The sequence below is a fragment of the Astyanax mexicanus genome, chromosome 18, assembly GCF_023375975.1.
Source record: "Astyanax mexicanus isolate ESR-SI-001 chromosome 18, AstMex3_surface, whole genome shotgun sequence".
NCBI lineage: Eukaryota > Metazoa > Chordata > Actinopteri > Characiformes > Acestrorhamphidae > Astyanax > Astyanax mexicanus.
In genome coordinates, this window is record NC_064425.1 from 24,502,017 (window position 1) to 24,519,323 (window position 17,307).

General features: G+C 39.5%; 1 protein-coding gene across 3 annotated transcripts in view; it reads right to left on the reverse strand.

Moving 5' to 3' along the window:
• myo1cb (myosin Ic, paralog b) overlaps positions 1–17,307 on the reverse strand; it is a 69,375-nt gene that overhangs the window by 18,014 nt on the left and 34,054 nt on the right. For all 3 annotated transcript variants that reach the window (XM_007260885.4, XM_007260887.4, XM_007260886.4), the window contains exons 2-6: positions 8,282–8,437; positions 7,907–8,022; positions 4,106–4,304; positions 3,378–3,458; positions 1,684–1,863 (exon numbers count right to left, since the gene is read on the reverse strand). In XM_007260885.4, the coding sequence (XP_007260947.3) occupies positions 1,684–1,863; positions 3,378–3,458; positions 4,106–4,304; positions 7,907–8,022; positions 8,282–8,437 (732 nt within the window). The remainder of the gene's footprint in view (positions 1–1,683; positions 1,864–3,377; positions 3,459–4,105; positions 4,305–7,906; positions 8,023–8,281; positions 8,438–17,307) is intronic.

Consider the following 17,307-nt stretch of genomic DNA (forward strand, 5'->3'; position numbering starts at 1 on the left):
GTGCCCACAAACATACATATACATATAATGTATTGTACACGTGATCTGGTTAGATTTAGTCATTTGTCTGTGAAAAATGATCTCTAACGTAAACAGATAGATTTGATGTACTTTACAGATCAGAGAAAAAACTAATGCAAATAAACATGACTGCTCAGCTGAAAAATAAATCAAATAAGTAAGTATCACATGTCTTTGTAAGTGAGGACAGCAGCAGCAGTGGTGGTAGACTACAGTCAGGCATAATATTCTATCTGCAGGCAAACAGCTCAGCAGGGAGAATGACATATATGCACCACCTTACACACTCAGCACAGCAGAGGAAGCAGAGGGAGGGGAGTCAACTCCTAACTTCCTCTATTAAACACCGGGGGAGTGCAGAGAAAAAAGTGACTCTCTTAAGTGTAAGTGTGTGTGTGTGTTTGTACTAGAGATGGCACTGACTCAGTACCAAGGTATCTGTATCTGAAAGAAACCAGCAGAAAATAGATCACATATAGGAGTACAAATTGGCCATGTCTGACAAGCTGGTACTCAAAGCCCCTGAGCAAGGCTCAGTACCCACATCAGCCAAATTTCCACTTAACCCCCCTCTGCATAGGGCCATCTCTGCACAAGGTTGTGGGTTCAATACTTGTGTCAACCATCTTGACACTGTTGAATCCTTGAGTAAGGTACTAAACACTCTGTATACAAGACTGTAGGTTCAATACCCACACTGGCTAGTCCTTAAACAAGTTACACCTGAATGTGTGAAAAATAATGTGGGTTTAACACCCGTGTCTACCAATTTGCTACTATTGAGCCATGAGCATAGCATTGAAACTTCTTTTTGCACAAACTTATAGGTTCAGTACCCACACTGGCCAACTTGGCATTGTTGAGTCCCTGAGCAAGGTACCTAACCCCCTCTGTACAAGGTTATCTGTGCAATACCCAAATCTGCCCAGCTGCCACTACTAAGAGAGTCTTGAGACTCTCATCCCATTCCGCTTATTGTGGGGTCAATACTCGCACATGCTATGTTGACACTGTTGTGTCATTGACCAAATACTCAACAATCTCTGTACAAGGTTGTGGGTTCAATACTTGCACCTGCCATAATTGAGTCCTTCAGTAAGATACTGAACACAAAGTTGTAGGTTCAGTGCCTACACTGGCCAACTTGCCATTGTTGAGTCCTTGATCAAGGGACTTAACCCCCTCTGCACTTGGTTATCTGTGCAATACCCAAATCTGCCAAGCTGCCACTACTAAGGGAGTCTTAAGAAAGACTCTCATCCCATTCCATTTGTTGTGGGATCAATACCCACACATGCTATGTTGACAATGCTGAGTCGTTCACCAAATACTTAACCATCTCTGCACAAGTCTGTAGGTTCAATTCCCAAGCATGCTAAGTTGGTACTGTCCTGGATTGATTCTCTGCACAAGAATGTGGGTTTAACACCCATGTCTACCAAGTTGCCACTACACTCTTTCTGCACAAGGTTGAGGGTTTAATATCTACCATCGGCAATACTGGCTTTTGAGTTCTTAAGAAAGGCATATAACAACCTTTTTTTTGCACAAGGTTGTGGTGTCAATACCTCTATCTTCCTAAACTGGAATATCAGTACTGAAAAATATGGTATTGCACCACCTCTCTTGAGTAAGTTTACTATCTCTCTCTTTCTTTCTTACCTTGATGAGGTACTGGTACTGCTGTGTATTCCTTTCTAGGCCCAGTCTTCTCAGCAGGTCTTCTTCTCCTCCCTCTATCAGCTGATAGAAGATGTGGAAGTTTCTCTCCCCATGGCTCTGGTGTACCACTCGAGATTTCTCTAGCAGGTAGTTCAGAATGTGTCCTCCCACTGGAGCACCCTGCCAACGGGGACAGCCAAAGCGAAAGGCAGAAGGGGTAATGTGGGGACTCTGACATGCATATATGTATGCATGCAAACAAACACACAGGGTCACACAGGTGCACATGTCGCACCCAAGGAGAGTATAAGGGATATCAGAAAGATGCATAAAAGCATGCAGCAACACTTTATTTTGGATATTTTTTTTGTAAAAATTTCTTGTAGTCACCTTGGCTTTAATTTGCATTTAGTTTTTGGCTTGGCTCTAAAGCCAAGGGAACAATTTTATAGTATGTGGATGCTCTTTGTAAAGTATCTGTAGGGTACTTTGTTTATATGCATTCTCTCTAAAAAAAAAAGGAGGGGCTGTCAATTGTTTTTGTATGTATCCCAGCATTATTCCTCTGTATTACTTGAGAATTTAAATGTAAAAAAAAATTAAACAGAAAAGAAACTAACCCACTCAAATGAATAAAGCATACAGACCCTGTCCATTACGGGTTAAAGCTAAGTTTTTATTAGAAGAGGCACCACAATACATATCCAAATCTTGTATATATCTCTACATATCTCTAAAAAGGCATGATAACAAGAAGCCAGTTCCCTTTAAAGGGGTCTAAGTATCCTGCTGACTAAACTCTACTAAATTAATCTATACAGCTCTATGTAAACAGTATCATGATATGCACTGTACTGTGTTTCGTAACTCGCTTGTTTTATGACACTTTCACTGTTACAACATTCTTACTTTCATTACATATTGTATACTTATAATATGGCTCTTACACATAGTAATGATGGCTGAGAATTGCACTACTTCATGCATCTAGTATAATAAAAACTGTTGCTCTCATGTTAATTTTATGTACATATTTATGCATGTGTGCAAAAATGTCTCAACTACAGTGTTTATACCCCTTGAACATTTTTTACATTTTGTTACTTTAAAACCACAAACTTAAATGTATTTTATAGAAATTTTAAGCGATAGACCAACACATAGACAAGTAACATATAATTGTGACGTGAAATGGAAATGATACATGGTCAAACTGCAAACGGCACTTTTTTCAACAATGGTTTTCTTGTTGCCAATCTTCTATAAAGGATAGATTTGTGGCGTGCGCTACTTACAGATTCTCCTACATGAGCTGTGGATTTCTGCAGCTCCTCCAGAGTGACTATGGGCCTCAGAGCTGCTTCTCTGCCCAGTGCTGTTTGTTATAATGAGACTTAACTACACAGAGCTAATAAGTGCACTAGTAAGTGACTTCTGAAGGCAAGTGACTGCACTAATTTTGCACAGTTTTGTTAAGGAGTTTCAGAGTAAAGTTGCATGAATATTTTGCACCTCACACTTTTCATATTTTTATTTGATTTTAATGTTGTAAGGGTTGTGGTTGTAAAGACTTTGAAAGTTGGAGTAATTTAATATATGGTTTAAGCCCAACAGTGCCCAATATAATGTTTTGCCCAACAGTGATCTATTGCTCTTACAGTACATAACATTACAGCACTAATGAACAAACTTACCTTGAAGTCAAACTGAATGTCCATGTATTTACCAAATCGGCTGGAGTTGTCATTACGCAGTGTTTTGGCATTTCCAAAGGCCTGAAACATGAAAAAATAAACAAGAGGAGAGAGAGGGAATGATACAGGAACACAGAAAAGAGAATTATGAGCTTGGCCGCAAATTCAGATGGTAACCTGCTACTATAAACATACTATTACACACACACAATCCTGGATTAAAGGCCAGTCTAGACATTAATACACATCTGTGAAACATCTGGATGCTGCACGACGCTTCCTGTGGTGTTACTGTCTCACATTCTCAGACATCCTGCTCACATATGTGCAGTCTCATCACAAAGTAGCTCACGCCTCCCATGCAGGTCATTGCAGGACTCTTTCATTACAAGAGAATCATTAAACTTTGAGCAAATGTTTAGGAAAAAAATCCATGTTTAGTGTTTCAGCACTGTAGAGAGCTATACATGGATTATGATACTATAGTAAAGATCTCATGTACTGTGTATTACCAACTGATATAAACTTGCAACTGCATAATAGATGAAAACCAAATAAAGGTGAAAGGTTTTATAAATAAAGGCTCAATTTTATAGTTCTTTTTTTTTTTTTTACAAAAATGAATTTAACTGTGTGTGTACATGAGAATCAGTGTCTTAATTAAAAAGAGACCAGTAAGACCTGTTCATAGCCCTGGGGTGTTTATATGGGTGGGGTAGGGTCTTTACCTCCAGGACAGGGTTGGACTGCAGTAGGCGGTCTTTCACAGTCTGCACTTGATCACTGGCAGGACAGGTGACGGCGTAGTACTGCAGGACCTTCTTAGATGCCTCCGTCTTCCCAGCACCACTCTCCCCTGAGATTAGGATGCACTGGTCCCGCCTCTCCGTCCGCATGGAGCGATACGCATTATCAGACACAGCATAACTGCAATAAGCAAATAAGATAAGCATACTGTAAAACTAGAAAAATGTTGCAACAGTTTCGGTCATTAAATTGGGTAAAAGTAGGAATTGCATAAAACTTTAAGAATCTAGGATCCAAGCAATGTGTTGACCTGGGAGTCAAACCAAAAACTTCTATTCCAGCAGATGAGTACTCAATCACAGAGCCACGAAAAAAAAACTAAAAGAAGTAAAAAGAAAACTGAGCCAAACAATATACCAGATACTAGGACTATTAAAAATATACCTAAAGATCCATTTTAAGCAACAACGAGTGCCTAAAAAGTGGAAAAAGTACACTATATAGACAAGAGATGGGAAGATGGATTGGCTATGTATCATATAGGCCTATTTTTATCCAAAATACGTCATAGGCAATCAGTCGACATTCCTCTAATTTAGCTGATCCAATTCAAGATCACTGTTGAAGCTGCTCAGTCACAGAAAGCTGCAGTTCCTCCTCCAACCTCTAGAAGGAACTCCGGAGCTGGAACACAGCTGCAGATACTCGCTTGAGGAACCCTGTATTCTTGACTCGCTTGTTAGCAGTATTTAACTTAGCCTGGAGCTTTTCGTGTTTTCTGCGGTTTATATGTGTAGGATTAGTGTACCTCATGGTGGAATACCTCTCTACAGTTCACCTTTAGCACAATTAGTGAATGGCAGTAGTAGCAGAAGTAAAAAAGCAACAGGAATCACGTTCAGACTGACTTTTTGTTTTGGATAAGTAGGATAAGACTTTCTGTTGTTGCCACTTTAAGCTTCACACAGCAGTTCTGTACAGGTCAAACTTCCCAAATCTCCCCGAATCTAGAACGAGTGGCCCAACAGTGAACACAAACTCGCACGCAGGCGACCCAGACTTTCTTCCCCAATCATGTGAGAGAAAGAGAGGGAGATGCCACCTGTGTGGCATTAATGTAGCACTTGGCCGCAGCAAACATCAGGATCAGTGTTTGGCCGATGGAGCTAAAAGACGATTTGCAATCAAAATTGGCCCCCCAAAACATGGAAAGGTCTATGTACTGGGACTTGTATCATAAAAATGTTTACTAACTTGATACGACTGTACCATGGTGGGATTCCATGAGCTCCATGAGACCCATTTTTTCCACAAGTGTTCATAATTGCAGACTGCATGGCTATGTACTAGCAACAGAAAGGAACACCTGAATTCAATAAATTACAAATTTTAATGCTAATACATTTGTCTCTATAGAATATGTTACATAGCTAGGGTCATTGTAGCAGCCATCTATAAATCTACATTTTATCTACATAAATGCCAATCAGCCTGCTTTACTTGTCAGCTAGTCTTATGGCTCCAGTGAAACAGTACAGAAGATCTCTTTCTCCCTGTTCTCCTGGTGAACTCTCTCTGTAAATGATTCTATGAAGATGGATGGCATTACTCTGATAATGGAAAACGTTGCCGCTGTGAGTCATTCCAGTAGCTGTGGAATGGCTGTGGAGAAGCACTGTGTTATTTCAGCCAGCCTGACCACTGAGATAAATAGTGTCAGTGCTCACATAAGCCTGTGATCTGAGTGTGCGTCCCATTACAGCGAGGCAAGGGAATCTTGCCCTGACCTCACTGTGTCCGCTTGCCCACTTCCTCTCTCCACACAGTGGCACACACCACAGCAGAAACCACTCAGACCTTTATCGAACACACATAAACAAACATACAGAGTTACCCGCTTACCAGCCCTTTCACATTACGTAAGATTGTTGGCATTTGTAGGCATTCCCTCATCTCTGAACAGCTACCAACACAAACAGGTCAAACACACCACTGCTAACATGTCTTTCATTAACAAGAAACAAGAAGTGTTAGAATAAGAGGTAAGCAGAGGTGTGTGTTTAAAAGACATGTTTTCCACTCCATAAACCTAAACTACTGAACTTAACTCAACTTGACTAGGCTTTTCCATTAGCCAAATTTGGTACCTGGTTATAGTGCTAAAATAACTATAACAAACTGTACAGCAGGCAAGACTTAGTGTTTTTTACTTTTACCGGACATGGATATACTTTAGAGTAGTCTGAGGAGAAAAGTTAAATAAGTTTTGATGGGAGCCATAATGCTCCTTCTCACTCACTGAATGCATCCCGTCCAGGAGGGGGAAAAACACTGCCTGCCCACACAAAAAACTGATTGGCTGACTCACAGACATTTTGGAGAGAACAGGCTAATCAGCACGCTCTTTGTTTTAAATGCGATTCATAAATATGCACACAAGAGGAGCAATTTTCTCCCCCTCTCTTTTACACAAAAAGTCAGTTTTTTTCTGTGTGCGCATGTGTGTTCACTCTTGGGCCACTTGTTCTAAAGTCCAGGAGATATTGGAGATTTTTTAGGTCTGAAATGCAGGCATCAGGCAGTCGTTATTGATATGCGGTAGACTCCCGCAACTTCCGGGAGACTTGGAACATCTGCAGATGTTGGGTAAACCTTGCTAATTGCTGTCTGGCCAGAGAGAATACTTACTCTATATAACACAATGCAGATATCCATCACATACAACCACTGATCAAGAACCATTTCTTAAACCTTTGGCAAGATGTTTTGATGTTAATTGCGGCCTTGCACCCCACAGACGACAGTCTATTTCACAGACAGTCTATTCACAAGCAACAGTGCTTGTGAATATATCTACGCTAATGGATGTGGTGGTCTGGAAGTGAGGTGTTGTCAGGTACATTCCTGGCATACTGTTATCTTGGCAATGGAAAACACAGGTGCAGCACTGACAGAGTTAAACTTAGACAACAGTCAACCATCAAGTGGTTATTGCTCTCTTGACAAGCGCTGTTTCATGCACGCACTGCACTTATACACCCCCGCTTGTTATACACACAAGCACATGCAGCAGTGCACAATCCCAACTTTTACATCAACAATAAACAAAATACTAAATAAAATTCCCGTTCCCATAAATGCCCTGCTTGTGCTTCTTCACAGCATGAAAGCGCAGGTCAGTTTTCATCTGCTGAGAAGCGCAGAGGCAACCAATCTGCCAAAGTCTAAGTGCATCTGGCTCTTAAAGAGAACGAAAATTGACACACTGATTGATTTGTTTCACTAAGTGATTGTTTTGTCCAATGATAAAGATAAAGTTTAAGATATTTAGAACAGGCCTTTTCGTGCATTTTAAACTGCACAAAGCATACTTTCCCCATCATTATGAAAGCAAAGATACACCTACATTCCCTAAATCAAGCTGCATAGTGTGCAGTGGATGGATCACCTATATATTGCTAAAATAGGTCCCAAAATCTCCAAGCTACAGTGGTGATAACCTTTGTTTTAGTGCAACCTACAATGACAACATTGGATCAACAATGATTCTTGGATTAGTGGTTAATGAAAGAATCCAGCAAAAGCTTCGACATAACCTGCTATAATTTAAGGTGAAGCTGTGAAAGTAAAAAAAAAAGAACCAGACACCAGATCCTAAAATCACACAGGGTCAAAAAGGGATGCATAGTGTAGGTACCAGGCAGTGGAAAAACACTATTAGCAGTGTGAAGTTATTCCCAGAATCCTACTGTAGAGTAACACTGGCTGAAATATTAACTCACATGTGAGGGGACACTTCGTAAAAGTTAACACCCCTGTATCGCTCCATATGCTGCTTGGTGTAGATCTCTAGGTCCTTATATGGATTCACAGACACCAGCACTGAACCAATATATGTCTGAAAGAGAGAGAGAAAAACATATGGACTTGGGTTGTAAATCTCATCCATAAATGATACATTGCATCATAAAATCTGAGGATGTCTGTCAGTGGTCTATGAATTTAAACCCTGCTATATATTATAGGATACAACGGTCTAGTATTTCAACACTACTGTTTAAAGCAATGCTATATAACACTATACATATCTAAAGTAATCCATATTTAAAGGCCTCAAAATGTGATAAAACTGAAGCTGAGGCTGCAGAGCTTCTTACATAGATGAGGTTCTCTTTGAAGCGTTTGCGCAGGTTCTCAATGAAGGCCACCTCGCTGGTGTGATTCTCCAGCAGGACAAAGTCCTGCACCCCCACCCGATCCCTGGCTGTCAGGGCACTCTCCATCATGACCCTCACACCGTCACTGCCCACCGCCTACACACAGAGACAAGGATAAGAGAGAAAGAGGGGATACAGTATAGTTAGAAATGTGAAAGTTACATGAAAGTAAGTAATGTACATATAACATGTGTTAATAAAATGTATAAAAAAATGAACAATGTTGTTACAGTATAACATTATTTAGAAGGCTGGTACTCATTGTTATACTTTAAATGTTTGAACTGTATGAAAAATAGAGAAAAACAGAGAAATATATGTTTATAAAACTGTACAATTTCAAATTAATTGATAAATGCAGTTCACAATATAAAATGTATACACAGTTCTGGAAAAATGTAAGAGACCAATTCAGTTTCTGATTCAGTTTCTCTGATTTTGCTATTTATAGGTACATGTTTGAGTAAAATGAACAGTGTTGTTTTACTCTATAAGCTACAGACATTTCTCCCAAATTCCAAATAAAATTATCATCATTTAGAGCATTTATCTGCAGAAAATAAGAACTAGCTGAAATACAAAAAAGATGCAGAGCTTTCAGATCTCAAATAATGCAAAGAAAACAAGTCTATATTCATAAAGTTTTAAGAGTTCAGAAATCAATATTGGGTGGAATAACCCTGTTTTTTAATCATGCTTTCATGCATTTTGGCATGTTCTCCTACACACTGCATTTGGATAACTTTATGCCACTTCTGGTACAAAAATTCAAGAAGTTCAGCTTGGTTTAATGGCTTCTGATCATCCATCTTCCTCTTAATTATATTCTAGATGTTTTCAATTTGTAAAAATAAAAACAATATATGGACACCTGCTCAATTAATTGTTTTATTTAGAAATCAATTAGTGTCTGACAGTGCAACACTATTTACTTATCCATTAAAGGCTTGATTTTGGTACCTTGCTGTGAGGATTTGATTGCATTTATGAACAAAATCGACCCACCACCACATCTCTAATTCCCAAACCTATCCAAAACAAATCAAGGAAAATACTGGATTGTACATCTATTATTCCACAGAGCACGGTTCTACTGTTACACAAATCAATGCTGGGGGGATTTATAATCATCTACTCCTTGTCTGGAGTTAGGCATGGCACCAATTCTTTCATGTTTATCTGCTCCAGAGTCCTAGGGTCCTATTCTACTGACAATACTTCCCTAGAGGGACTAGACTAGAAGCTGTGTGTGTGTGTGTGCATGCATTTGCATATCTGTGTCAGTAGCTAGTGCAATCTAAAGTAGCTGAATGCATGCTTTAAGCTAATATATCAAGTTAGGGCTGGGAGATATGGCAAAAATACATCACAATACATTATCTGCATTACATTTTGCCACCATATACACACAGCCCTCTAAGAGCTTCACTCATGCACATCAATAGTACCCCACCTCTCACTCCGCACTCATGCCCTGCACACATGGGCTGATGACACATAATTAAATGCAACAAACATCAACTGTGCTAAGAGAAGTCTTGTTTGTGTTTATAGCAATGTTTTCAGACTGCGGTCATTCGCTCTCCCAGATCTGCTCCAACGGTGTGTTCCGAAAGCTTATGGTTCCAACACACTGTTTTAATAACCTGAAAACTATAATCTGAGAAGCAAATAACAGGCTTAGGCGTCCTTTGCAGAACGGACTAAACAAGAAACTGTCCAAAAGTGGTGCAGAAACAGAAATGCAAGTCACGCCAAACACTAAACTTTTCACACCTAAAACCACTGTGTGCTTCGATGCATACTAAACAGCAGCTCCACCCAAACATTTAGTAGCATCTACAAACAGCACAGAAAGAGTGTACTTACATCCATGACAGAATCAATATTTTGGACCATATAGCCCTTCTCCACAATAGAGGCTTGTGTCTTACGCAGCAGATCCTGCATGTTACCAAAATCCATGCTCTCAGAACCTTCTGAAGGCTCTGAAACAACAGCTAAAGTGCAAAGAATACACAAAAATAAAAAGCACACTTCTGCAAAAGAATCTAGGCTTTACTTTCTCCCCATTGCATCTCAGAGACCCTGACCAGTGAGCATTAACTGGGATGCTTCCTTTGTTCTGCACAAGAACAGTGATGTATACACACACACACACGGCTGAACAAATGTGCAATTATGCACCGAAACACACACACAAACACATTGTGCGAACGCACCAGCTGCCTGGGCCGTTGTTTTGCTATTGACACAGCAGTGCCCATCCCCGAGAGAGTAAGAGAGATAGAGAAAGAAAGACAGAGAAAGAAAGGGAGAGAGAGAGCACCTGAGAGAGCATGTAATTAAGAAACTGAAAGAAAGAGGTGAATGCAGTAGGAAAACAGGTCATAATAATACATCATATATTTAATTCTATTCCAATTTTACAGACAAATCTGCTGATGCCTGATACGTTTGGCTTATTTGTGCTGTTTATGCCATATCTAATCAAAAACAATGCAATGGATGCACATCCATAGCAAATAAATGCTTCCAACATTCTACCTATGCACTTAAATTCACTGAATGTCTGTACTATCCAGGAAAGGCTTTCTACTATACCTGTGATGGTTGATGTGAACATTTGATGGCATTCAGCCAACAGAGAATACTCGGGTCAAGATGTTGGATATCATCATCCCACCTCATCTCCACTTTCCTAACTAATCCACTTCTCCACTGCTCAATGTTGGGGGATTTAAAAACCCTTCTAGCCCATGCCTGGCATTAGGCATGAAGCTTATAGGTTCATGTTGTTTGTCTGGACGGGATTAAAATTACTGGAGGACCATGAAGTTCAGCGAAAACAGTAGGTAATTTAGCCTCTCGTTATCTCAGAGGACGTCTGAGAAAAACACAAACATGGTTGTTCTTGATGGGAATAAAATCACAGAGGAACCCACAAAAAAGAGATAATTACCCCAAGAAACTAACCCCTTCAGATAGGGCTTTAGTTAAGTAATTGAATGTACTCAATTACAAGGGTGTACACAAACAACAGAATATATGGTGTATATTCAAACAAGCAATGGTTGTTACAATTGTTAGTGTTTTTAGGCTGGTTGTCTGGGTGGGTAAAACACCTCAGCACACCCCCAAGATGATGTGCTGCAGACACAGTGATCATTTCTGTAACTGAGTGGAGACTTCATGGACTTGATAAGGCTTTGTTTAGTTAATAGGATCTCTTGACTGACTCATATGAATTTATTCTCAGCTAAAGAGGTTGGATAACACTGGGATGGAATGAATGAGAAGGTACTGCATGTGTGATGACTGATTGTGGATGAGGTCATTTCCTGGCAATACACTCATCGTCTGTTCCGCTATTTTCTGTGTTTCTTTTTCTCACTCACATCTGAAGTTCTTACAGGGCATAATCAGAATCGACCAGAACAGTGATGCATGATAAAATTATCTATTATATATGCCTATTGGAGGACCAATCCAATCCAATATCGGCATCATGTCAGAAATCGGACGTGCAGGACCATTCCATTTACCAATCCAGATTTCAGACCTCATTTTGGGCAAGACCATAATCCTGCCATAACAAATAACTCACACAACCAATCTGGATTTAAGTTTACACATGAACTCATAGCAGCACCAGTCTCTGAGTACATTAACATTAGCAGTTGTTTTGAGAAAAATGCCATTTGTTTGGGGATATATTAGTGTGAAAACAGCAAAAAAGTAAGACAGCTAGTTGTAATGTGGGTAAAGTCAGTGCACTGGTACAATTTAAATGGAAGAGGGAGAAGTGTGGGGAGTTTAAACTTCAGAGACAAACATCCAAATTTGTTCACTGAGATAAAGGTGAAAAAGTTCACAACTTAGATGTTACAGTGACAGTTTGTGAATACTGACATAAGGGTCTTACTTACCACAGAGCACTATATGTCCAAATGTTTGTGGACGCTTCTATTAATAAATGTATTAAGCTACAATAACTTCCAACACATTGCTGACACAGATGCAGTGCCAGTAGAAAAGGAATCTCTGGAGCAGATAAACATAAACCTGGAACCATGCCTAATGTCAGGCGTGGGCAAGAGTGGTATAAAGCACCCCAGCACTAAGATGTGGAGCAATGTTCATTGAATTAATAGTGTTCTGTCCAGGGATGAGTTGAGGAGGTGGGATAGTGATGATTTAACATACTGGTCTCACTATCTCTCAATCAAATCCTCACAGCAATACTTTAAAATCGGACTGTAGTGACAATAACTCAAACAAAAGCATATAAACTCTGTTTATAGCCTTGATTTAAACATTTTTTTAATTACAGGTGTCCCAATATGTTTGTCCATTTAGTGTTTCCTAATTGTACCAAAGCAGGTATCTATACTGATGATTTCAACACACACACACACACACACACACACACACACACACACACACACACTACAAACACTATACATATATAAAGATAGATAAACACATATTAGAGAATATGAACTGGTCTAGGCTAATCATCATATTCTCTAAACAAACCCCTATCAAATCCATGGAATCACCACTGAGTTCACTATCTCTGCAACACAGATAAAACTTGTGAATCTTTTAAATGTGCCAAGGTTGTCTCGTATTATGCTGGGAACCTGTCTGACAGGGCTGTAGCAAAAAGCTCTTGAGTTAAACATAAAGCCCTACAGTGAAAACCTACTGGCAAAAAGTCAGAAGCACTCAGGAGTCCAGTGACATCATTTCACAAGCAGCAGCACTATTGCACAACAGCGTGCACCATTCAGCTTTAGAGCCACCTTGTTTACAAATGGCTTAGTGCTACTACCCTAGCTGAACACCAGCACCCTCTCACTGCTCAAAACCAGCGTACAGGCTATCTGAGATATAAACTGTCCCATAGATAGTCTACTCCTTCACCACACAGCTGAGATTTCTTTGCTCCTGTGGCTCAGAATGAACATAGATGTTCAATGTACAATATGCAGAGTAAAGTGATGCTAAGCAATTTATTTTATACTCATTGTTTTGCAATAATGCAAAAACCTTTTTAAGAACCCAAAGATTTTTAAAATTATTAGGGCACAGAGCTTTAGAGTCAAAAAGAAAACACAATGTTAGAGTAAGAGTAGTTACGGAGAGAGAGTTACATAGTTGGAACGATCAAGGATGGGAGTTCTGTAGTCAAAGAGCAAGTCTAGATAACTTTTAGAAAGCCAGGAAAGGTGGATGGAGCAATGATAAATAGCCTAGCTGAAAAAATACTTGAGTGTGTGAGTGTTTGTACATAACAGAGGATAGACAAGAAAGAAAGAGAAGGAATTTTGGGAGCGATCCAACAACAGATGTAGAAGTATAGAGAGTAACAAAGGTAAACAAAGGTATAATTATGAACCAGTCCAGTCACACTGAATACTGTTTCTGGCTGGCATCTGTTTATGCTTATGTTTTTACAGTAGGAAATGTGGCCCAAATCCCATTTTGCCACCAAATCTGCCATTTTTAGGATGTTTTGAAATGTGACCTATATCTGACATTATTTTAAATAGTTCAAAGTGCTACACAAAATTGCTTTTTTTGCAAGATTGAATGTGCAAACATGTTTTTTGAATTTCTCTTGAAGAGATGAATGCATTTACACTATAACAACATCAGACCACCAGATTTTTTTTCTTTTTTAATGTGTCTTGTCAAGTTTGTACTCAGATTTTTGTGATGTGGCTTCATACAGATGTCCTAAAACTAAAGCTGCATGGAGTGACCAGGTGTAAATGGTGTCGACTGCATTGGCGTCCATCACAGATGTATTGAATTTAAATAGAATTTAATTTAAATAGAATTTAAAGAGAATTTAATTTAATTTAGTGTGTTTTTGTTGTTCACACTGTAAAACATTCTGATGATTTTCAAAATACATTCTGGGTGTACAAAAATATAATGTCTTACAATGTCTTTGTCATTATACTTCTGCAACAACACAGTACGGAGTAGATCATAAATGTCATTATTTTCCTTCATTTCCTATAGTTATGTGTAGTTAAGTAGATACATACAGCGCCAGGCATATGCAACCTTATGGAGACATATGAATTATTACCAACAAAAAAAATACATGTATATCCCTAATATTAATAATTTAACAGTAAAGCTTATAGAGATTATAGAGATACTGAGCAATATAAAAACAATCAATTATTTCAATACAAAGACATATCAGTTTCTTAATCTTGGCAAACAACGGCTTAAACTATGCAGTCAGATTTGTACGTGCACATAACCTTCTTTTTACTTATCAGAATGAATCACAAGGATTAAACAACAGTTGGTGACTGTGCTGTTGGAGTAAACGAGAAAATGAGAAACCACTCAAGGTCAACCAGATGCTTCCGAAGGCTGGGGTTGGCATTAGTTAAATATTATCACTATGAACTGACCCCAGGAGGTAGGGTCATGAGGTAGAATAGCTCACACCCTGCCCTTTAATGTGGCTTTTCTGTCCTTTTAATGTGGCTTTTCTGTCCACTCTGTGACAGAGGAGAGGTAGATTTCACTCCAGAGAACCATGTGGACTCTTGTGAGTCCCTAAAGTGAGAGAGTGTGTTAGCATTGTGTGTGCATGAGGAACCAGGAAGATTGGCTCCTCTTAGGGTCTGTTCACAGCTCATAGAGCTTGTTAAGGTCTGTTATCTGGCCATCTCCTTTGACAAATAACGTCCTTTGACAGCTTAAAGGGAAAGCACTTTGTTAAAGCAATAACACCATGGACCTTGGCCAAAAAAGTGAAGAAACTATAAAGAACTATTCCCAAAAACAAAAAGAAAAAATAACATCCTGTTTCAAGTCCACTTTCCTCTCTCCATTCTCCGGCTGCTTGTTCCATTACCGTATTGTTCATAGATGAGCTTTTTAGTTTTGCTTTCCTGCTCCCAACCCGCACCCCTTCCCTGTCCGTGCAGTTCGAGCCGGCTACCTACAGAGCTTTTGCCATGCGGTCACATTTTCCAAATCCTGCACAAGGAACAACAAAGAGGCTGAGAAACATGCCTCAGAAGGAGACCACTCAAATTTTCAGAACCTATTTTTCACCCACCTCAATCTCTTTCTTTCTCTACCTTTCACTTTCTCTGTGTTCCAACTAATATGCCAAATATGCCTCCTTTTCATTCATGTAGAGCACAAACAAGCAGGGACTTGAGGAAACTAGAGCATATGGGCTCTTGAACAATGCCTGCTCTTAGTTTGACCTTCCAAAGGGTTTAATACCAAGCACCTTAAAAAGCTGCACTGAAAAGAGCTGAAATGCTTAGGGTTTGTTGGACAGGCCAGTGTCAGGGAAATCTGCGGAGTCATCACGGGTCTTTGTCAGTCAGCACTTCTCGCATTACAAAGACATCAATAACCTTTAAATGGAAAACTGAGGAAAGAAATTATACCTTCCTGTATTTCAGTCACAGCAGCGAGGTCACAAAAACGTTAGAGGTCGCATTCTGCAATCTTCTGCACCCTATAAAGGGCTTATATTCTCTGTTTTCTTTGTATTGTGTGTCCGTCCTCTGAGTTTGAGAGGAATACTCTTTATCTCCTATGTATGTAATAGGGATTAACCTGATGAAGGCTACAACAGATCTACAGCCACTGACAAAAATAAACAAAAATTGCAGCAAAAAAATGGCATGCAGTCATGTCTTAGGCAGATACTTAAATGATTACAGGTGTGGTTGTACAATAGTCTGATTAGATACTAGGACAATAGAGAATAAAAATGAGCATTTCCCACTGCCCTATAAAAAAGGCTCTCAATGGCTACTGGTGGTGTACCACATAGTGAGAAATCGGTGACTGCTAGACAAGTCTTTACCATGTATTTAAAAGGATTGGTTTCTCAGGGGGGCATCTGTGAAAACTTTTTCACACTTCTAATCAGTGATAAAACTCTTGCATCTGGACTGCAATTGACAAAAACAGTGGCTTTCCCAGTCACGTGACATCGCATTCAGTAGCTTCTCCATTTCCACTCGCTGTTGTGTTTATGTGGGTCTCCGTGGAAACGCACACCCAAAGTGTATTTAGGGTGCGAGGCAGTGGACAAATAGCTATTTTATTAAACGCGAGGTGACAAAACTCAGACATGTGCATCCAGACAAGACCACCGGATGACCACAGAGTTCAGCGAAAACCAGTAGAGGACGTGTGAGAAAAACACAGACATGGTCCTTCTGGATGGAAATAAAATCACAGAGGACCCCCATAAAAGAGACAATTACCCCAGGACCCCCTGAGAAACAAATACTGTCCAGATAGGGCTAAAGACATTTCATTGGGGAAAAGCAAAATGGTCATTTCATAACGAATTGTCCACACTTTGCCCATCATGGCAGATTCCAACTGGCATTTTTCTGTAGGATAATGCTCGCCCACACACAGCAAGGGCTTCCCAAGAATGTCTCTGTCCACTTGCAATTCTTCCTTGGCCTGACTCACCAAAATAATCACCAATTAAACATTTATGAATTTATCTGGAATGCCAGCTTCAGCAACTTACGACTATGCAAGACCTACAGGCCCAGCTGCAACATATGGGGGCAAACATGTTGTGAAACACCATACAAAACCTGTATGTTCCATGTCCAACTCTATCTTATCTTGTATCCAGGCTACAGGTGATCCAACAGAACCTTCGCTCAATTGAACAGTTTTCCTCAATTAACTACTAAACAACCCTCACTCTATTGTTATCATATATCCTTACATATATCCTTATTACACTCAAACAAAACACAAAAGAGAGGAGTACTATTATTTTGTCAATGAGTTTATATAATGATTGGTGAACAAACAAGATGCTCACAAATGTAAAACCCCAAGGATATTTTATTATATAAAGGATTGCGTGAGAGCGAACAAAGCATGTAGTAAACACGAGCACAAACACGATACCAACCCAAACAGACATAGGC